Source organism: Geospiza fortis, unplaced genomic scaffold (genome assembly GCF_000277835.1).
Source record: "Geospiza fortis unplaced genomic scaffold, GeoFor_1.0 scaffold166, whole genome shotgun sequence".
Classification (NCBI taxonomy): Eukaryota; Metazoa; Chordata; class Aves; order Passeriformes; family Thraupidae; genus Geospiza; species Geospiza fortis.
Genome location: NW_005054310.1, coordinates 9,523,810 through 9,547,245, shown reverse-complemented (window position 1 = coordinate 9,547,245; position 23,436 = coordinate 9,523,810). Strand labels below are relative to the sequence as shown.

The window sequence follows — 23,436 nt, the reverse complement described above, 5'->3', positions numbered from 1 at the left end:
ATTTCTGAAAACTTGAGGATACTACTTGGGAACTCCTTTGAAATTTCTCAAGAGGAAACTAAAATTGAAAGATTCAAACTTAGAGAAAAGAAAACAAAATAAAATTACTTTTTTTTCAGTCGACAGCTATTTCACAAGGTCACCTTTCTTTTTCAGGATTGTATCAATATGGAACAATATTTTTGTTGGAAAAAATTTGTTAATCTCATTTTCTATCCTGTATCTTAAGAAACACAATATCTTTTATTTATTTATCTTGCTGGTGGTATAAATTTGTAAGAGTTTTACAGCACCAAAATATAATTCTCCCATTCAAACTTACAAAATAAATATCTACCTGGTGGATCATTTCATACTAAAACAGTTAATTAAATACAATACTGCTTCATGTTCTACAACCTCACCTCTCAGGATTCAGAATAAGACTGAATATATTAGGTCTTTGGGGAATGTGTGAAAAAAATTGTGCCTGTTTTCACATTTGTGTGCTTAAACAAAGACTTTACAGTTCCACACAGCTTAATAATGAAATCCTAGCTGTTAGAACCTCATACACAAATGCATTTCTGAATGGGTGTTAGTGATGAAGTACTCTCTCCACCATGTGTGAGAAGAGCAACACAAAGCAAAAGCTCAGGAGTGGTTCTTGCTAACCAAGAAGTTTCCCAAGGCCTCTGCCACAAGTACATTTTCCTGTCATTAGAGAAACACAGGCACTTCCAAAGGGCTGTCCAGGCCATGGGCTCAGCCTGTCTCTGCCAGGCATGGGTGAGTATGGTACACTTAAAGCCTTTAGCAAATACACAAAAGTCAAACCAAAGCCAAAGTTAGAAGTAAGCACATTTTGAGCTGATGCAGATTCGTCCTGCAGCTGCAGAACAAAGTCAGATGCCTGATTTGTGAAATCATGAGGAATGTGAAGAATCACAGAAAAAAAAGAAGCATTTGGTGCCCAAAGCTGGTCTTGAGGGGTGAAATGAGTTGGAACTGGAGAATGCTCTGCAGGCAGCTGTGAGGCTCCCTCTGCTTCCCAAAGGAAAGACCCTTTTAAAGAATAACCTGCTTTTCCTGCTTGGCCTTTGCCCCATGTCAGGACACAGCCAGAAACAGAGACATTTCATAGAGGCCTAAGCATAGCAGCATGGTAGCCATTCCTACAGGAATCTTATAATTCAAGCAATTATAAACTCAGAGAAAAGGCCATATTTCTTTCATGGTGCATCTCAGTTGAAAGCAAAACAGAGATAAAAAAAAAAAAACAAAACAAAACAAAACAAAACCACTAAGTTTTGAGGGGAGCTGCAATAATATTGAGCCATGTTAGCAGTCTGAATATGACTTCATTTGCTTAGTTAGTTACTTGCTTAGGAAAGCTGAGGCTTTGCTTTTTTTCTTTCACTGCCTTCTGTATATTTAATTTCAGGTTTAAACCTAGAATGATAAATTGGTACAGTGTAGTTAAAATTATTCAAGTGCTTTAAGCAACTAACATTCAGTGCGATTAGAATGGAGATCAGACAAGCTAAAGTGTCAGAATATATTCTTGCTTTTCATTAAAACTCATGTTTTTGAGAAGTAGCACATTTTGAATTTTGATCAAATTGATTTATTTCCACTAGTTGAAAATGCCAATTAATTGCTTCCTGCATTATTGAGAGATTAGATAATTTTAATAGAAAGATCCAAACCCAGTGTTCCCTATCACTGTAACCAGCTCCTTCAGTCATCCTATTCTTAACTGCTAGAACACTTAAAAAATCCTAATTTAAATAGGAATATTTTCATTGACTTCAAACAAGGCCAACTTACACCCAGTGTAACTCATCCCATTTTAGAACAAGTCAGAACCTTCTTGTGATTCTGCTCAACAGAAATTGATTTCTTCCTTCCTGGAGCTACATTAGTCAGCATTTAACTCAAAGCTTTGAATAAAGCTAATTTTTCACATGATTGCCATTGTTGATTTACAGTGATTCTTTATTTGATTTATAAATTTAGAGGAAAGAGATGCCCAAAATGTTAAGGAAAAGACACAAGATATTCAAAGGAAAGTACAGAAATGTGGCTTCTCTAGACTAGGAAGGAAGGGAAGGAATACGCTTAGTCTTTATGAAAACATTGGAATCTACGTATTGGATACTGTTCTATCCACTTTCAGCAAGAGAAAGCTGTTATTCCAAAGAGCAAATATCTGCCCTGAGTATATTTGAGCTGAAAATCAAAAAGAGACTCCTACATTTGTGAGAAAGTCAATTTTAGCACACCTTTCTAAGTGGATTGAAGGAGGAAACACAGATGACTTTTACAAAGGAACACTTTCTGCAGTAATTTGCTTGTCATAGTATTGTCAAAATAGAAAGAGACTCCATTCCCATTATAAGCATTTAAAATCAGCAGAAAAGGGTATCATGTTAATGAGCTCAGCTTCATCATCAGATGCAACAAATTACAATTAAATATCTGGGGTTGTTTCGTTTGCAGCTTCTATAAAATCGTTTGGGGCTTTTTGAAGTCAGCTGAACTGTACTCTTTTTTCTCATTTCTAGTGAGTAACAAAGATTGTTATAGCACAAGATTTACTGACCTATCCCTATCTGACCAGAAGTTAAGCTTTTAATTAATCTGTTTTCTGAGGTTGTCAGTGGAATTGTGGGCAGCCTTGAACTGCAGCGCAGCTCCTTCTCAGGTGGGTTTCCAAGACATGGGGAGAAGTGTCTCCTGAGATGCTTATCACATATCCCCTGAGTCCTGAGGAAACAAAGACAGTTACCATAGGCTACAGGCCCTGCCTTCCATCAGCTAAAAGGAATCGGAAAGAACCCAAGCCCTAACTACCACCTGTATCTGCTTGTGTGAGACAAAACCTCCTTTGAAGACTGTACAGAAAGGGCTTTTCGTGGTGCACCTGAAGATGAGAATTATCTTTCAGGTGTGTGGCTTGAGTGGTGCTAATACAAGGTAGTGAAAGTATTTTTGTAATGATCTCTGGCAGGACAGACGTTTAAATTTGTTCAGAATAGCTCATACTGTGAAGAGCAGATCCTCTTTGTGGCAACTCTTCAATTTTCTCTTCTCCTTTCTCCCAACACAACCATCAGCCTACAGACATGGCTGCAGGGATGAGCCAGTCAGACCATTTCTGCTAGTTTGTTTGGACTTCCTCAATGGTTTTAGGTAGCTGATCATCCCTATTCGTCCCAGTCCGTGCATATCTCTATGGTCTACTCCTTATATCCCTCCACCCCACAGTTCTCTCTCTCTTTTCCTGCATTTGCTTCCCTCCACATCTATTGAGTCTTTCCACCCTAAGCTCCTGATAAAACCATGCTAGCTACCTCACAAGACCACATCCTTATTTTAGCCCTTGCCTTCTCTGTGAAAGCTTGAGGTCCAAGGCAGGAGTGTTACCAAGTGGGAGCCAGTCTTGTGTGGCTTTTCATCACAAGATGTGGCTTTTGTGGCTTTTGACACAAAAGAAGGACCAGGAAGCAGTAACAAGGAGCCACCACTTTATCACTTAGGGAAATTACATTATTTTGGGTCACCTTTCGGATCAACTGATTTTAAATTATATGGGATCTAGAAGTATCCTAATTTGCAACATGCAGGGTAATAATAATTTTTAAAAGTAGGCTGATTTTGAAGTCTGTTGAGAATAGAATTATAAAATTTCCATAAAATCAAATACTTTGATGAATGAGAGCACCTAGGTTTAAACATGTTCTTTTTTGGGAAATGCTGGTATAAACACTAATAATCATAAACCAGAAAAAAAAAATTGAATACTTACTGGTTAGTCTTCCAAGTAAGCTATCTGATTTATTCCACAAATTTCAAATCGAATACTCCTTTTCTGTTGAAAATTGTGTTCCATTTAGTGGTGGACTGTATTTAAAATATAAGAAGTGAGAACACCTTATGCTTGTTTCCAAGAAGCTAAAGATAGACAGTTCATGAAGACTTTGACAAGGCCAAATACCCATTTCTACCTTTAAAAACACATGATTTTAATGTCTCTAGCTATGAGAATAAATATTCTTTTAACGCTAGTTTTGTGTGCAGCTTGATGTTTGTCACCGTTTCCATGCTCTACAAGAGTTATTATGTAGTGTAAGCTGGAATTCTGTTCTAAATCACGTTTCTGTAGTGATGACTGAAATAATAGCTAAGAAAGAAGTTTCTAAGGTGAGATTATTATTTAGTTTTTAAATAAATATACTTCTTACCATTCATTGTAAGAAGAGGCAATATTTCTAAAATCAGTGTTCCCAGAATTTCTGCCTAGCTTCCTCCCAGGTAGTTCAACAGAAGTAGCTCATCAAATTCTAAGATTCTTCCAAATGTTTTGCCCTCAGCTGTTGTGCAACAACTCCTGAGTAGTCTTATGTATTCAAAGGAAACAGAAAATTCTCATTTTGGGGGAAAGGACGGCCAGGCTTAGCACGTGTTCAGATGAAAAGCAAGTTCTCACCAGGGAGGCAGAATGATTGGCACAGCCAGGAAGGCTGAGTGGGGGCTGCCTTGTCTACATGGACCATTCAGCAGGATTAGCTGTGAAAAAATAAAAACATCCAAACATCTCACCTCTTGGAACTGATCACACAAGGAAACAGGAAAGCAAAATGTCTTGGGACAACACATTCCCATCCCTGCCCAGTGCTGTGAACTACCAGCTCACTGCTGAATTCTCTTGAAGACCAAGAGCAGCTTGGCTCAGTCCTCTCAGAAGCAAAAACTTATGGTGGGTACCTGAAATGTGTCTTTTATCATTACCTGAGGGGCTGCTGTAAAGTTTGTCATGGTTTACCAAGCCCAGCTCCAACCTTCAGCTGCTACAGCCTCCTTGCTTCAATTTTCAGGCACACATTCTCTCTCCAAAACTTTGCTAGCAAGATCATTTCAAGTTTAATGAGAGTATTTCTTTTTCTAATTTGCTTCAAGTAGCTGAATTAAATAATGGAAGTGGTGAACCACCTAGAGGACTCTCGAGAAAGAATACGTACAGGCAACCTCTACACCCCACCCTCTACACACACACGTGCATATATTATTTGTGACTATCTTTCCACCTGTGCTGACATGGATGAGAATTTACAACTGCTTCGAAAAAGTTACAAGAACTACCTCAGAAATTCCACATTTTACTGAGCTGCGTTATTATGGCACATTTGTCAGGCAGCCAAATGCTATGTCAGCCCTGCAATTGATTTACAGCAACATTTGTAAGAATATTTGAGGAGAGGAGGAAACTAATGTCCACTCTCAATTCAGCATTCCAAAGAAATTAATGGTCATAGGGGATTCACAAACAGGAAACACAGAAACAAACAGCATGTTTGAAAGGTTATGTGCTCAATGTTACAAAAAGGAAGGGAAAAAACCCACATAAATGCAGAACTTTTCAGTCAGGAAAATAATCACAGCCTTTTCAGGCATGTCTTAGCCATATAAAACACCTGGCCCTCAAAAAAGCAGGCCCTTTTTTTCCTTTCCTGACAAATCCATTGTAAAAGACCTCATTTGAAAAAAAAAGAAAAAGAAAAAAAGAAAAAATCCCACCAAACTTATAAAATAGTTACTTTGTAATTGCTGTGAACGACAAGACAAATTCTTACTTTTCCATTTAAGAATGTTTTGTGAGGAGAAAAGAGGTCTAACACTACTGAACAGCTGGAAAGCTTGGGTGGAGGAAAGAGGTAGGAATGCCTTTCCTAGATCCCTCTCCTCAGCCTCTGCACCTGATCAGCGCCCAGACATTACGGACTCTAAGATGTTCCCTCAGCTGCCCTGTCTGAGAGATAACTATCTGATGCAGCCTTTTGTTTGCACTTCAGTTTAACGGAAGAGATGATTCAGGCATTGCTTGCACAGCTCCTGAATCTGAGGTGCTGCTTGAGATCTGCTGGATCAAGGCACCCCCAGGGTAGGAGCAGTGGAGAGCAAGGCTGCCACTGTGGCTTCCCTGACAACAGGACACACAGCCACTCCGAGAGGCCACTTGGGGCTTGCTCAGAATCCACCTTGGGACCAGCCTTCTACAGCTCTCAAAGTGCACAGGGAGCAGAACATTTCTAATCACACAGAAAAACATCAAGCCTGACTCTTTATGATTGTAGAAACTTGTTGAGTCAGTACTTTCAAGAAAAAATCAAGGAGAGAAACATGTTCTGGCAGGAAGGAGAATCAATCCACAAGGACTTGCCAAACTCAGATGAAATGGATTTGGGAAGAGGGATGTGCAGCAGGGAAAGAACAAGCAACGGCTCTGCACACTCCAGCTGTGTGCCTGGTCTGTGTTGCCCTGATAACCCAAGGGGGTCTGCACTTTATATTCCAGTTCAGAATGGAAAAGGGAGAATTCAAAAACAAAAATGAAAATAATTTTGAGACAAGTAATTTCAAAGTAAGAAATCAGAAACATTTATATTTTTTCACAATTTTTTCATATTCTGATTTAAAACACTTAGTAAAACAAGTTCAGTGACTCAGTGTCAGAGAGTTACTTTTTGATTTTATCTTCTCTTTTTTCTTTTCAAGAAAACCCCCATACTTTGAATGCAAATGCTGTTTTAGACCAAACTGCTAAAGTGTGCTGCTAGTTGAAATAATACAGTTGTTATAAGCTACAGAACAATAAACAACTACATTTTTAAAATAAGGCACTTAAGTACCACAGTTTATGTTAAAGGATTATTTTATTCATTAAGTTAATGCAGCTTACTGATTAGTCATATTTTCCATCATCACCACAATTTTACTACTTTGCCTACTGTGTGGTCACATTTATGTGAAATTTAATTCATTCTAAGAACATTTTTACACGTGGGTTTTTGTGCCCTTGCCAAAATCTGAGAGCAGATTAACTTTTCCCTGCTAACAGCAAATACCCACAAGGCTGCAAGCAAGCACCCCTGACACTTTCCATTCTTTAGCTTACATGGAAGGCTGTGTAAGCTAATTATAATGGAGGCCATGTTTCCCCTTTCCTGAGGGAAGGTTAATAGAGAAAGAACTTTACACTAATAAAGAATCCGACCACTCTGTGGCAGAGGCCAGGCTACGGGCAGCTGGCTGCTGTAGTACTGATGCTTTCTTAATGCTGCTGGTGTACAGACCCACAGCAGGTAGCAGTACAAATACAGTTTATTTTAAGCCAGGAGAGTGGCTAGTTTCAGGTATGAGTTGGCTTAATTACATATGCTTACTCAAACAGCAGCTTCTTCATTGCTGTGCCAGTCAGCCACAGCGATTAAAAAACATAGAACAAAAGACTCACTTGGAGATGTGTTAAAAATTATTATGTGGTACCACTGAATCAAGTATTTTTTGTGTGAGCTCTCTGGTTATTCAATAGACTGCAAAATTCTTCTGCATGTAGTAAGGCACATCTCCTCATGCCAAAGGAAGGACTAAGTCCTTCTGCTTACTTCCAAGAGTCTAGAATCACAAAGAGATTGAAAAGCAGTTCCAAAAACTCCATTCTACTTTGTCCTGCAGAAAATGCAAACCTTCCCCATTCAAGGGCTAATAAAGTGGCAGGTTTAACTCCTTGATAAGCTTATAGAATTATGAGGAGTAAGTGTTAAAACCTGCACAAGTTACTCCCTTGGAACAAGCGAACTATTCAAAACCCCTCCATAGAGGGGAACTATTGCCCTCCTCCCCTGAATTCCCTTTATGGTATCTCTGTAGCTCTGCCTTATAGTAGCTCTGACTACTCCCCTCACATGTAGCATGCCAGCCCAACACAGAACTAGGTATGTCTGTGCTGGCACATCTATGAAAATCAGGATGAAAGCAGTCCACCATTTGTTGATGAACAGAGGCTAAATGGAGCCCCAAATTCTCTATGTCACAGCAAAATAAAATGCAAGCATTTTGCAAACATTTTTCAAGCAATCAAAGGACATCAATGTTTATTCTTCCATGACAGTATTTTTTCAGTGATTTCTAAAATAAGTAAGCTGAACACCAGGAATACTACCAAAGGTCGCTTTTTTAACTGGATAGGAACTGATGTGGCTTTGCATCATTTTGATAAAAGAATCTGATGCCTCACTGTCCAAAAACATGTTATTCCACATGTCTCTATAATCAATACTTGAATTTTGATAATCCAGCAGCAGACCCAAATCAGAAATCATAGCTTGTCCATGCACAACTACAAAGGAAGTGCTGAAAGTAAGTAGGTCCCATTTTGCTATGGCAAATGAGTGTGTCTTTGGACAATGTTGCATACCAGCCTTTCAAAGCAGAGGCCTAGAAAATCCCAAAGCCTGTTTTATACCTAGAGGATCTTACTACCTCTGTCAAGTAAATTAAATCTTAATTTCCAATGCCATATTTGAAATTCGCGTGCCCTAAAACTGGCCACCATTAATTTCAGAAGAGAGTACATACAGGTACTCAGACTGCAAACTCCTGCACTGAAATTGCTGGTCAACGGCCCATGGTCAACAGCCAAACTGAATAGCAATAACAGCAGTGCCCTTGCTGATGGCTGAGGTCCAGGGATCATGCAGAAGTGCTATTCAGTAGTCCCTGATCTAGAGTAATTTATGGTTCTGATCTCTGCTGTGTGGGAAAAAATTTTCTGAAGTAACAAGGCCTACATTTGTTTTACAAACAATGAATTTAGAACTGCTACCAACTTCACCCTCAGGTCCCACTGTCCCATGGCATTCTTGAGTCAGAGTGATCACACACATTCTGACACACTGGACCCCACAGACCACATGACTCTGGGAAACTATGCACTGCACCAGCAATATTCATTCTTGAACCCAAACACAGAAAAACAAATGGATCTTGTTTCTGGTCTACCAGAAAAGAAGATTTTAGATGCAGTAAGAGGTAAGTAAATCTCCAGATGATGTGCTCTGTTGTATACTGCTGCTTTTGGCACTTGAAAGCACAGAGGGTGAGTGGAATTAAATATACAAAAAGCATTGTAAAGCTTGCAAAGTACAAAAATGCTCTTTATTATGCTTATAACATTGTCCTATAAATATTTAATCCCTGTCTCCTGCATTATGCATTTTCTGCACACTCATACCAAGTTCTTCCTAAAGCTGTGGCTAGCCTGTCTCCCTCCAACACTTCCCCCTCCTCTCTTCCAGCACACAACTGGCTGCTTACTGCCTGCAGTTGTACTGTGCTCTCTAAACTGAGTCCATTTGTTCCAGCCTGTCACCACAGTGCCAGGGCAAGCAGAGAAACTGGAAACTGAGGAGCATAGGTTAGCAAAGAGGGTCCCCTGAGGACATGGGAGCAGTACTGAGCTATGAGAAAAACAGCAACATGGGAAACAGGAGAGGCCACCTGTACCTTTTGGTAAGAGATCAGGTGTGCATATATTTACTTCAGTGGAATAACTGACCCCTTAATAATTAAGCACAACAAACAGGAAAATCACCATTTGCCACACATTAGTGAGTCAAGACACTGTAGATTTTATTCCTTCCTGTAACAGTTCCCTGAAATATAAAAACAGAAGGCACCTGGAATGTTCTTAATCAAAGCAAAATGGTACGTACACAAACTACATCTTGTTCTACATGTTTGTTTTCTTCCCTTCGCTAAACAGGCTGAATTGCCCCTCTCTGTTCTTTAAATGAAATAATTTCACAAGACTTGTAAACTAACATCCAACTAGTCAAGACACATTCTCTATGACAAAGCAATACACGAAGTCAGCAAAAAACAAGACTTCACTGAGAAAGTATAATTCTCTGAGATATGTCATATCCCCAACAAGAAATCTTGCAGGCAGCTAACAGAATTTCTCCTTATGTTTATATTCAAGAAACAAAATGGCCAATTATAGTCCTAATTTGTAAGGCTGGCAGAACACAAATGTTTGCAGTGCAAAGCTAAGTCTTAGTTTTAAGCTTCCTTGAAACAGCTCAAGGAATAATAATAATAATATAATAATAAGTGTTGAAGAGCTCCCCGAGACTGAAATAAGAAATGTTTGCTCACACTAATGAGCCCTCAGTTGGACAAAGCTTTGCACCTAACTCTTTGCCATTTTTCAAGATCCCCTTCAATTATGAATTCTAGATTAAAGCATTTGCTGCTGAATTACAGCTGTACTCCATAAGGTTGTGTTGTAACACTCTTCAGTAACACCCTTCAGTATGCAAGTATCCCTAGTGTCATCTCAGACACCATTTAGGTTACTCATTTAGGAAATGCTTGTGCCAGAGAAACCGTGGTAAATTATTAACTCTATTTATCTAAACTATTTAAGGCTTGCAGAAACTATACCTCAGCAACTGCTTGTGTGAATTCAACAGGCAAAACATTTTGTTGTGTAAAGCATTAAGTGGCTACTGCCCTTAAAGAACAATCTACAAGTTTTAAGTGAGCCAACGGCAAGATTCCAGCTGCTCCTGGTCATAAAACCAAAAAATGTCTGTTTTGTCATACAGCAACACAACACTTGTTTCTCATTCTAACTCTTGAGATGCAGTGTAAGCTTTACTCAGGGTTGGCTGCAATTTATTTCCCCATCACATCAACTTACGATTTAGTTTTCAGCTGAGTAAATACCCAACTACCAGCTTACTAACATCTGCATCTTAGAGGGGAGAAAAAAAAAACAACAAAAAAAACCAAATAAGCAAACTTCCAAGCCTTTAAAACAGGTGTTTGGTAACATCATTGGTTTGAAAAGATCTACTAAGATATTGAAACTTTACAGTTTATCTTGCACTTTACAGATACCCACTGTATATTTAAGCACAATCCATGTATAAAACATAAAAACTCAAGCTAGCAGAAAATACTTGGGAGCTTTCATTTCCATTTCTGGGCATTTAAAGCATCAAATAAAATTTTAAATAATTCCTATGTCTAGATTGCTAAATGCAACTTAGCAATCTAGACATAGATGATAAAAAAGCACTTAAAATTCAGCCATTGACCCTCAACATTTATTTAGGTACAGATATCCAAGCCTTTGGAAGATTAGTATCTTTGCAAAGGAGATGAAAAAGGAATGACATTGCCAGCGTTCTCAACCTTCATCCACTACAGAATTTAAAGCTTGTTTTTATGATGGACCTTTAACATGGAGTTCTTACGGATAAATACTAAATCTGGAGTTGCTGCTTTTAACTTGGGTATTTTTTAGTATGTCAGAAAGCAATGTCTGGTTATAAACAGGAGCTATCATAGGCCCCAGCTCTCCTCTCCCTAAAAACAGGGCCACTGGGGAGTGGGGTTTGGGAGAGAAAAAGGAGAGATATTGAGTGAATCAAATGTCAGATTTCTTGCCCTATTGACCTATAGGTTTGTGCTTGACTGAGGAAAAATTAATCTCTTTCAAATGTACTTAATTATAATCAAATACCCATACCAATGTCTTTCACCACATCAGCACATCTGGCAGCAATGAAGACAAATTAACAATAAGTCAAAAAATCTGGCAATATGATCAACTAAAGCACGCAAAATCCATTCTGTACGCTTAGACCACCAGTGACTAAGGATGGATTAACTTCCTGTCTCTAATACTGGTGCCTAAATTAAAGGGAAATTGCATTGCAATCTGGGTACCAGGTTTCTGGCTGCAGACAACTAAAAGCCCTTAGTTCAGCTACACTAGGCAACAAAATCTTTGCTCCCACTTTAGCCCTGATGTCTGTGATGGCCTACTCTAACAGCTGCTTTTAATTTAGTTTAAAAGAAGCTATTTGGCAACCATGTAAGTTTGCACCTTCAAAGCAGGCACATTTAAAAAGCCAATGTCCTGTAGAATTAACCATTTTGAAGTCTTGCTGTTTTAGTGCAGTGATGACAACACGATTCACAGCTTTTTTAAACAATAGGCATCTGTACATGGAAACACAAAATAAAGACTGTTTTCACTCAGGTTTAACTACTGTTTTATAGTAAGCAATCTGCAATCCTCTCCGTCTTGGACAGGTAAAGATACTGGGTTCATTACTACAAATATAATCCAGCAAGAGTGTACAACTGCTCAACTTGACTGAGCAATTAAATAAAGCACAGATCTCATCTGTAACCAGAGAAGGGCAGCCAAGCAAGGAACAGAAGCATGAATTAAACCAAAAAAAACCATTATCGTGTTCTTGGATTACCTCCTCATGTTGAGCAGGCAGTGGCTGCAGAAGCAAAAAAGAGGGAGAAAGGGTATGGGAAAGCAAAGACTCAGGCATGCACTGCGTATTTGGCAAACACTTAACACTAAGCCACTCAGAGAAAAGCTAGGTTACCAGGCAGATATCCAGTGCCTTTTTTTCTTTGACTAAACAGCTCAATATGAATTTGTGCATCTACTGTGTAATATCCCTATGCCAGATGGAGGCACACTAACAAAGGCACAGGGAAACTGCCGTACTACAGCCTCACAGGCATGAAAACTGAGAGCATGTGTGTGTACATCTGACAGGGGAAATTCACAAACTGGTGGGTTTACAGCCTTGCTTTAGTTCAAATAGCTGCAACCCACCTTACCAGTAGCTGTGGCAGGACCACACCCACTCTCTGAAGATGAACATATTTTACAAAGTAAATCTAAAGGTACAAGTTTAAGTCAAATGAAGTTGCAAACATGCATCAGAAAGCACCTACATTTGCAACACTGTCTACAAATATAATTCACACTTTTCATTCTTCATACACTAATGTGGGTCAGAGACCACATGGCAGCATATTTTATTAAAGTAATGTGCAAATAAGATGCATGGTACCTGCAAACAGCATGTAGTTTCCATTTGTAAAAAAGTACAAGTAACAGTACAAAATCAGAATGCTTACTATTCATTTCAAGAAAATGAAGTCTGACATAGAAATACATACACTGTATTATTTACACCATTAATTTACAAAACATATTATTTGCATTAAAAAAGGTTATAAAATAATTACAAATATAGTATTTTTATAAGGATTTTTCCCTGTATAACCAATGTAGAGCATCTTGGAAATTATGCTTTATTGGAAAAAAAAATATCTTTTTCTTCTGATTTCAGAGCATCATGTGGTTTCTTTCTTCCCTTCTTCTCCTTATTCCCTTTTTAAATAAAGTTCCATACTGAGGTAGTAGTATGTCAAATTTCTTTGGTTCCAGAAATCATTAAGTCCAAAAGGAGCTACGTATCCAAATCACAGGATTGGAAAGTAGAAGTCCTAAAGTTTTCAAAGGACTGTTTGCAAGTATAAAAGCTGTTTTCTCCTCTAGAAACTGTCCTTTCCTTTCCCTCTTCATCTGCCTCTGCATCGAAGTCCAGTGAGACATGATGATTATTATGGGAGGTTTTTGGTTGGCAATTTGCTGGCTTTCTACAGCTTGAAAGAGAGTCCAGCTGAGGCCTCCATAAAGGCTTTCCAAATGTTCCTGAAAGACAGTAACAGAGTGAGCACAGAAATACTGATGCAAAAAGATTTGTGTCTCACCCCAGTGTACATAAGTGACATTGAAATGCAAGATATAAGTGACATTGAAATGCAAGGTTGACAGGAAATTCACCAAAGGGAGATTTTACTTAAATGCTGTTCCACCATTTTAAAGAAAACATCCATGTGATCACAAGCATAAGGCAAGATTCTGCCACAAGAGACATTAAAAACATTTCCAAGTAGTTGTATAGCCATCTACAACTTCATTTCTTTTGTCTTCATGACTACTTCCTTACCCATTTTTCTTTGGGGAGGGTGGTGAGGGGAGAGATAGGAACAGGGATCAACCTGCAAACACATCACAAGACACTTTCTAAGGCAAAAGTCTCTCCCTGTTTTGTTCTTCAATAAATGAATGGCACGTGCCATCTGCCATGCAGTTCAGAAAAAAATAAAATAGGAATTTAAAAAAAATGTAACCCCACAACCCCTATCAGGTTATACAACATTGTCCCACAGTGCAATCTGAATGCTAACACAATCTTTTTCTGGCTAGCATCTCCCATTAATAATAAAGATGCAGACAGCCACATGCTGCACTCACCGCTGACTATCCAGTCAGTTGTGGGCAAAGAGAACAGTAGCAACCCAAAGAGAATTATTTCAGTTCACGTATAATTAATAATTATCTGTATTTACTAGCCAGTAAACAATCAGTGTGTGTCATTCTCCATCATTGGGAAGCTGATAGTATCAACACCTCTACAAGAAGGGCCTTCTTTTTTCAGTGAACAAAGACATACCCATCCTAAGTCAAAGTGTCTGTAAGGAATTATTTTCAGAGGACAATGTGTCACGGGCTGACTTTGAAGAACTCAAGTTTTTATTAATAATTTAACACCACATTTTAAAATAAATTTCAAAATGCAACACTTCTGCTTGTGTTAGAACTTAAGATTTCAAGTAAAACTCTGAACTGAGAAGTTACTAAAAAGGAACTGGACAAAACCCCTATTTCCATCAATGATTTGTAGATCAGTTTTGACCTAATGCAGTATGAAAGGATGTTCCTCACAGCACCAAAGCTACAAATGAACTGTCTTAAAAACAAAAATACAAGCTACAAACTTTCTGGCTTGTGCATCAACTGTGATGCTAATGCCAGCTGTCGATTTCACTGTGATTGCGCAGGCAAAATGGGGCTTGAATTTGACAACCATGTTGAAGAAGCTAATTCTCAACTAAAGACAAGAAATCTATCACAACTTCTTTCACAGCCACCATGTCCGAGATCTAGCCATAGGCTCTTTGAAGGAAGAGCACTAATGATTATGAAGCATGCAAGGCAATGACAATGCAACACAAGTGGGGTAGTATGCTCAGAGAACTGCACAAAGAAGTAACTCTGCATAGATTTTTAGGGCAGACTGAGGCCTATGCACCCTTGGGGTGACATTAACTGCTGGATATACGAACATACAGTTGGACTGCTTTCTGCAAGAGACATACTAAAGCCCTATCTGCATGGTCCCACCATAGCAATAGTGGCAGGCAGCCAGGAGGCCGGCTGTGTGCAGTCCTAGGATCTCTGCCAGATGTCCTGGCATCTGCAACATTTTACAGTTCAAACATCTGGCTTTTGAAGGGGGAAAACTTCAGAGCTTGTGCCTCCCTCCCCACCCCCTGAGAACAAAGAGCCCAGTGATGCACATTCCCCCAGGTCCCCTTCAGAGCCAGCAGACCCAGATCTTGATCAGCCAGTGCTGACACACCAGCCGGGAGACAATCCATGGTACCAGGGCTGGTTTTGGCACTAAGATATCACAAAGATGAAAGCAGTACGTGGTTTTGTATGCATTTTAAACCAAGCAACCAAACCAACATACAAAATTTAATGAGCTTCAAGAATAAAGCAATGGTTTTCTCCTTCCCCCACCTATCCCTGCAATCTGGATTAAAATTGTAAACCCTAGACTAAACTTCGGGAATTCTTTTATCATGCACATCATGAGAAAACGACAAAGGAGGCATAAGGGAGGGCATTTTTACATAGTGCCTTATTTTGAAGGGTAAATAGTTCTGGCTGACTGTGTTATACAATATATATGCATAGAAGTTCAATTCTCCCCACCTGCACTGAGCCCTCCTCACACACCCTTTGCCTGTCAGGCAAAACTTCTGGTATGCCTGAAGTTTCTTGAGGTGTATTTAAGCTATGTATGCTAACGTTTACAGAAATCTGCCAGCTATATTAAGACAGAAGATAAGGATCGCATCACTGATGAGATTTTTACATAAGTGTGAGCTATTAAGATCTGGTAATCTAAATATCCTCATTACACAGTTTCACTATAGTCACTTTTCTGTTCCTCAGCATCAAACGTTTGGGAAAGAAAAAGGTGAGAAATCAGTTTTGCTTGGTGTTGTAGGTAGGAAACAAGACAGCAAAGACAATGGCAGCTTGAATAAAAAACAATAGATAGAACATACCCATGAAAGTGCTTTTACTCATAATAGATGAGGGTTCCAAACTTCTGTTTAAATCAAATGTGTCTGAATTGAGACTTCTGCTTTTCAGTCCCGTTCCTTCATTTTGAGCATAAATACAGTTCATCAATCTGCTACTTGTAGCCTGTGTTCCAGTAATGCCAACACACTGGTCAAAGGGATCTTCCTGTGGAGGTGAGTATTGACAGCATTCCTTTTTCTTTAAATATCCAGACTCATAAGGGCCCAAGCCTGCTGTTCTCTGGTCAGGGCTGCAACCTAAAGGAAATGAAAAATTCATTTTATATAGATTCATCTTTAACAAAGACTGAGTTAGGACTAAAACCTCTCCCCACGAACTTACTTGTACTGTATGCTTCAAATGCGTCAGAACTGTAAGCGCTGCCTTTTAAATACAAAGTCCCTGAAGTCCCCAGATAGTGGCAAAGGAATGGATCTGCAACACCCTCCAAGTCTGTCTCACTGCTGTTATCTAGATGGCAAATGCCTTAAAAATAAAATTGATGTGTCAGCACACAGTCTTTTCTGAATCTCCAGCTTAGAGTTTCTTGAGTAAGTTTTAAGAACCACATGTGTTCAACTACATTTCATAGTGTAGTTTAGAGTTTGCTTAGGTTTAACCTAACTTTTGGATGAGAATTCTTACTCCAGCAACTGTTCAATTAATTAGCTTGACAGAGAATGTGTCACTTCACTGTACAATCCCTGAATAACAAAACAAAACCAAACCAATTACAGGGATCAGAACCAGAGACTTCCTTCTTCTACAGCACACTAGACAAATTCATTATCTGTCTCACAGCCCCTTTCAAAGCAGAATGTCAATGTCAAAGCCCTGGTTGAAAGAATCTGAGGGAATCACTGGCTGCCTAAACAGCTATAAAGATTTTTAGTTCAATGGCTCCTGAAAGATTTGGACGCAGTCTCCGGTTCTTGATCCACAAAGAGGATGTTCCTCTCATTACCCCACAACTGCAAAATTATCTCACCATCACTCCACTCCCACCTCTCCCAGCTCCTGATTTATCTCAACCCCAAGCCCTTTTCCAGAAAGGTGCTTTTTCCTCCCTAGTGAAGTATATAAGGGATTCTTTGGGGCCACAGGTATAAATGTCAAGTACTGCAGCTTTTAACTTGCAGTCACCTTGAATTCTTTATTGACTCTAACCGTAATGATTTTTTTAACCAGCAAGTTTAAAGAGTTATACTAAAGTTCCAGTGGCATTACCACACATGCCTAAACTCCACCAAAAGCACCCTTTTCAAGCTGTAAGAGAGAGGACATGCCATGGTAATTTCTTTTCGACACTCTTATTTTGCACATGTCCTCATCAGTTTAAATTTACCCTTGAGACTAGAGAAAAATTTCCTGATTTAAATAAACACCATAATGTCATCTGGATGAACAGAACCAAGTTATAATCATGTTGAAAAAATCCCAAGCAATAATTTTTATGTCCTCTATTAAATTGTGTAAAGATGCTTCTTTAGTGTTCTTTCTATTAGTTAGAAAGACAATAGCCAAACTGCAGCTCCTCAAGTCACACGAAGAATCTGTTTAGCATTTTCTACCTACCGTTACTGTCCCTCTGCTGCAGGAAATACCCTCCTGCAGAAGATGAGAGGAACTGATGGTGACTGCCATTTTCAGATGAGCCATATCCATCCTGCCTTTCAGCAAGTGTCCCCTGGGATGACAGGTAACTTGGAATGTCAGCAGGCAAATTTGTTTCATCTGTGGGGGAGCAAAACACATACAAAAGCCATCAACACACTTCAGTTTGTAGAAACATTTTTAAACTTGTCAGCAAAGCACTGAAAGCAACAAATAATTCACCTTTCTGCCTCTGAGTCAAAGCACACAAATGTTCCTACAAGAAAGTCACTGCAAGGCAACCACAAACATTTGTTTTCCTTTCCAAGGTAAACCTTCAGTTTACACACCTGTATTTGTGATGCTGCAATCTTCATTTCTCCTTCTGGTGTGGTAGATGATGACCACCCACACCAAGGAAGTGCCCACCACACAGCAAACCACAGCTATGATCACAATGCCAACTGTGGCCCATCCATCATCATCAAGTGATGGGGCAACGTTTTGAGGAGAGTCACAGGTGGGAGTAGGAATTACATTAAGTCGGATGTTGCCTCGTTCCGTTCCAAGTGTATTAGACATTTCACAAGTGTATTTCCCGGCATCTTCTACATCGGTATCCACAATAATTAGTAACTGATTGCCTGCAGCAAAGAAGTGTCTTTCTGTTACCATGAGAGGGCTGTCATCCTTAGTCCAGTTCAGTCGGGGTGGAGGGCTGCCACCAGCAATGCACTGCAAGACTGCAGTTTCACCTTTTGTTACAGTTCGATCCAGCAAAGGCCGCAAAAATGATGGTGTTTCTGGAAAGAAAGCACAAGCCTTATATGACCTTGCAAGACTAAGAAGTGTCCCTTTCCTTCACAGCTCAAAAGGAAAAGCTAAATTAAATGCATCAGTAAGGCCTAATAAAGCTTATTCTCTCATTCTAAGAAGAAACTCAAGAATTTGTACTTAAAGCCTACAATTTACTTGTCAATTGGTCCGATTTACATGCTTGATTACCTTACAAGGTAAAAATGCTAAATCATACATGCTTAAGATGCAGAGAACTGCAATAAAAACTATTAACAAAATGTCAAGAAATCAACAGTTAAACAAATGTACTGTCTCTAAATGAAAACAGAAGCCCCTTCTTCCCTCCATCCCATGCATACCAGATGTGTATACACTGAGAAACATTTACTAACTTTTATTATTTTGAGTCGTAATATTGATTGTGCTGTTAAGGTTTGCCAATATCTTACCTAGTACTGTTAATGTTGCATTAGCTGAAATGCTTCCAGCAGTGTTTTGAGCTGTACAGCTGTAAACACCTGTGTCCTCGATCTTTACATCAACAATAAAGAATACATCATCTTCAGGCATGACATGCATGCGCCTCTTGCGTGCTGCAGGAAAATCGGTTCCACCATCTTTCTGCCAAGCAATCTGTGGAATAGGATGGCCAACTGCAGCACACTCCAAACGTGCCATTGCCCCAGCTCGAATGGTCAAGTCCATGGGGATTTTTGTAAATGAAGGCAGCACTAAAGAAAAGTAGGTGATACCAAAATCAACACATGAAACATACTTTTCCTGTTTTGTACAGCCTTTTCTTGAACACTCCTCACGGGCTTAAGAACACTAAAGAAACATACAATCTAAATTGATCAGTAGCCAGCAGAAAGGGAGGGAACTGTGAAGTATGTGAGACCACCTAGATCAAAATCTCATTTTTGCTAGGAGCCTCCTATGTGACCTTTCCACAGCATCTTGAAACAGATCATACACTTACCTCCTGTAGAAAAAGTTAACATTTTTCCATCTTGTAACATTGATTTTGCCAGATTTACTATGAATTAGGTATGTTGTTTTTTCCTATACTATGCTTCAGCACACTGGGACCAGAGGTAAAACTCAATGGTGACCTTGGAAATGGATAAATTTTTAAGAAATAATCTCACAATTATGAATCTTCTAAAAGATGCAGATGATGAGAATGGAAAATCTATGAATGCCTATCTTGATTAATATCATTCTAAGTCCACAAGCAAAACAAAACATACTTACTGTTTACTGTAAGTTTGGCTTTGACAGAGTAGGATGAACCGAAATGATTTGAAATAACACACTGGTATTTCCCTTCATTACTGAATTCCACATTGCGCAGTCGAAGGATGGTAGTGTACTCCATCACTTCTCCACCCTGGGCCCGGAGGTGTGCGTAATTCTCCATTTCAGCATCTTGCAGTAATTCGTTGTCTTTCTTCCATGCAAAAGTCATTGGGGAATCACTGCTGCTGGCTGCTGAACACACAAAACTCAAATTGGAGCCTTTAATTGCTGACTGGGTTTCTGGCTGGACAGTGATCTGTGGTTTAGGAAAATCATCTGCACAGAGGAAAAGAAAAAAAATATATGTGATGCCTGAGGACTCTTTCCAGAGAGTTAGTAAGCCTTGTTTTATAGGTTTGAGAGAAGAGTCAGGTAAGTATTTATTAAATGGATCCACAATGCTTTTGTTTTAAATTTTGTTAGCCTTAGGGCATTTAAAGATGCCGTATTTATGAGTTTATTCTGCCAAGCCATCTCTTATTGAAGAGAAAGCACATTTAAAAGCAGACTGTGTGCATAGCTTCAATAACAGTACTAAAGATAGAAGAACTACCCCCTGACATCCATGAGAACTACTCTGAACATCAATCATGAAGCCTACCTCTCATCTTTACAACACCTCAGGCTGCTGGGAGTTTTTCTTTATTGAATGCATAGCTCTTCTGCTATCAGAAACGGCAAGTTACACTTGAGCATTTCACCCAAACCCACAAAAAAAATCATGTACAAAAGTCAGCGTTCCAGTGATGTGCGTCTGTTTGGGCCAAAGGGGATGGAAGGTCCCTTAAGCAGGGCAGAACACAAGAATTTCAAGAATTCCTGGAGGTCCCTTTACTGTAGGAATGTTACCTTTGAAGCGCCATGTTATGAGTTTACAGAATTAGCTGCCTTCTGAACTATTTATTCAATTGTGTGTACACTGCATGTGCAAAAAGGAGCGGACAAGTAAATGCTTGGTCTCCCAAAACCAAAAGCCTTAGTACATTCCCAACTTTCAACATGTGTCCAATCTCTGGACAAAGGAACTGCAGGGAAAGCCCTGTGCCCCAAAAATTCCTCCCTGCAGATCCTGCTGTCTCCTAGCACGTTTGTCTTATTACATCTCAAATGACTGGGAACAACTATGGGGTCCAGGTGCCACTTCCTTGAAGAACCTCTACTCTGTTACAAATGAAAATGAGATGCGCAGATAGATAACCTTGAACCATCTGCAAAACTCCTGCAAGTATGATGCTGTGCTCCAGTGACATGGCAACATGGATCTGGGACTCTAAGCATGGACTTTAAGAACATCCCAGGCTATTTGCTTTCCATGCTTCATACCCATGTCTTACCATTTGCAAATTGAGTTAATACATTCACCGACTCTGCATGGCAATAACTAAGTAAAACACTCTAAGTACTTAAATTAGCCTTGTGAAAGGACAGCAGAACATACTTCAATCTTAATTATCTGACAGGAAGGGGTGATACAAAGGTCACTCGAATAAGCATACAGTACAGAATACAGAACACCCTAGGATAAGACTAGCATTATGTTTTGTCAGAACAGAATAATCCAAGAGCATATTTGAAGGAATGTATTACAAAGACATCCACATATATACACACCTTTTAATTTCAGACAGGAGTCAACACACTCCACTTAAAAATTCTATAAAAGCAAAAGTAGCCCTGGTAAACTTGTAAGGCAAGGTGGGTACACCAGAACATCTAGTGATAACAGACTTCAAAGATATAACTGAAACACTCAATGATTTTATCAGGAGATTTTAGTTATTTCTGCATGGCAATTGTGTTAAGTATCAAGCGCAAAAACTGATTCAGTACATTTCTTTTTGCTAACACATCTTAAATGGTTTAAAACTTAAGTACTTAAAAATAGCATTCAGCAGCCAAAAGAAAGATCACAATTCCCACAATTTAACAAATGGAAGACATACATTTCAATCTCCAGGTTAATTTTTTGACAGAATATGTTTTGCATAAATTAGGATGCCTACCTCATATATATTCCTCTAGCCACTGAGTAAGCTTTAATTCCCTGCATTATGTCAACCTCTGCTTCTCAACAGTAGCTAGAATCTGCTGATTATTTATTACATATCTGACTTCTAACAGGAAAAGAAAAGCCAACATTTTGGTACACCATTTTACATTCTGGACCAGCTTTCCCACTGAAAAAGGGTAGCAACAGTTTTATTTGTTATGAGACAAAATTGTTGAGAAGACACTTAACTTTTTGTCTCCAAAGAATATAATGTTTGAATTTTCTTTAGTAAGAAAAATAAAACTTATTTAACAAAAATACATGAAATGCAGTTAGCTGGCTTCTAAATTTCCTGATATTTTCAAAGTTCCTACTTTATACATTAGAGTTATCAAACATGTCCTTACTCTAAATGCTTAGCTTCACTTTGCTTTAAATAGAGAACATAACACAGGTGTTCATGAATGCTACTAAACACACATAGAAAAATTTCATTTTTAAAGCAGATGCTATCACCTCAAATTCTCGGGTCCTAAAGTAAAAATATTTTGCTAGCATTTACTATCTGGCAAACTGAAATAAAAAATACCGGTGTCGTAACCAGTGGTAATCAGGTATTTTTTAAACACAGTTTAAAAGGCAGTAATTTACATACTCCAAATAATTTTTAAAGCACATCACAAGCACACATAAAAAACATCAGAGCTGAGGCCAATATGGCTTTTTTTACCTTGAAATTTTATCGGCCCTGGAATAACCTCAAGAATAATGGAATATGAAAAAAAATTTACAAATAACCAAACCCAAAAACTACATCTTAATTTTGACAAAGTTTGTCTCACTTAAAAACGACAGTGATCTAAACAACATCTTTTAAATCCAGAGGCACATACATTTACCCTCACAAAGTACTGAGCTTTCACTTGCACGCATAGAACATGATATGTTCCATGTAAGCAAGCTATACTTGGTATAAAAGTCAAAATATCATCACTCCCTGTCTTGTACAAAACCTCAAGCTTTAAGCATCTACATCACAGTTTGGGAACAGAAGAAAATGTTACTAAGTATCACATCTTTTCAATTTTGTTATAGAAATCACAACATATCAAGGAACCACAAAAAAAAATCTCAAGCACACAGCAATATATGTTTTATGGAATGAGAAATAGAGGCTGCACTCACCACAGACAAACCCATCCAGGCTGACAGCAAAAATACTTCTCCCTTTTAGCAGCTGAGGATGTGCACAACTGGCATTTACAAAGCTCTGGAAGTTGTTCTCTGACAACCACTGTGGTAGCCATTTCAACTGACAGTCACACAAGAGACTTGATGTGTTGAAGCGCCTAAGAAAAAGCAAGTAAAATCAAAGCCTGTTTGTTTTTTTTGTTTGTAATACAGATCTGTATGAGCACACTCTCATAACAAAACTAAGGCTCTAGGTTAAACACACATATCACAAGAGAAAGATGGCAATATTGCTCAGCTGAAATCTCCTCCCTTGCCCAGCTGGTGAAGCTGTGCTTGATGCACCTCGAGGACACGGGTGGCCCCCCTGGCTGCCAGGGCACTGGTGAGTCATATCCAACTTGCCATCAACCAGGTCCCTTTCCACAGCTCTGCTTTCCAGCCTCTCATTCCCTGGTCTGTCCATACAACCAGGGCTGCCCTACCCCAGGTGCAGAATCCAGCACTTTCTCTTGTTGCACTTCATACAGTTGCTGATCGCCCAGCCCTCTCATTTGTTGAGGTCTCTCTGCAGGGCCTCCCTGCCTTCCAGGGAGTCAACAGCTCCTCCCAGTTTTGCATCATCTGTGAACTTGCTCAGTATCCCTTCCAGTCCCGAGTCCAAGCCATTTAATGAAGAGCACAGGGC

General features: G+C 39.1%; 1 protein-coding gene across 1 annotated transcript in view; it reads right to left on the bottom strand.

The window, feature by feature from the left end:
- Positions 1-6,676: 6,676 nt before the first annotated feature.
- LRIG3 (leucine rich repeats and immunoglobulin like domains 3) overlaps positions 6,677-23,436 on the bottom strand; it is a 43,087-nt gene continuing 26,327 nt past the window's right edge. Inside the window, exons 12-19 of the mRNA XM_031055617.1 lie at positions 22,743-22,906; positions 19,523-19,843; positions 18,718-18,999; positions 17,821-18,273; positions 17,453-17,611; positions 16,220-16,363; positions 15,859-16,134; positions 6,677-13,366 (exon numbers count right to left, since the gene is read on the bottom strand). Coding sequence (XP_030911477.1) covers positions 13,122-13,366; positions 15,859-16,134; positions 16,220-16,363; positions 17,453-17,611; positions 17,821-18,273; positions 18,718-18,999; positions 19,523-19,843; positions 22,743-22,906 — 2,044 coding nt within the window. The 3' untranslated portion in view covers positions 6,677-13,121. The remainder of the gene's footprint in view (positions 13,367-15,858; positions 16,135-16,219; positions 16,364-17,452; positions 17,612-17,820; positions 18,274-18,717; positions 19,000-19,522; positions 19,844-22,742; positions 22,907-23,436) is intronic.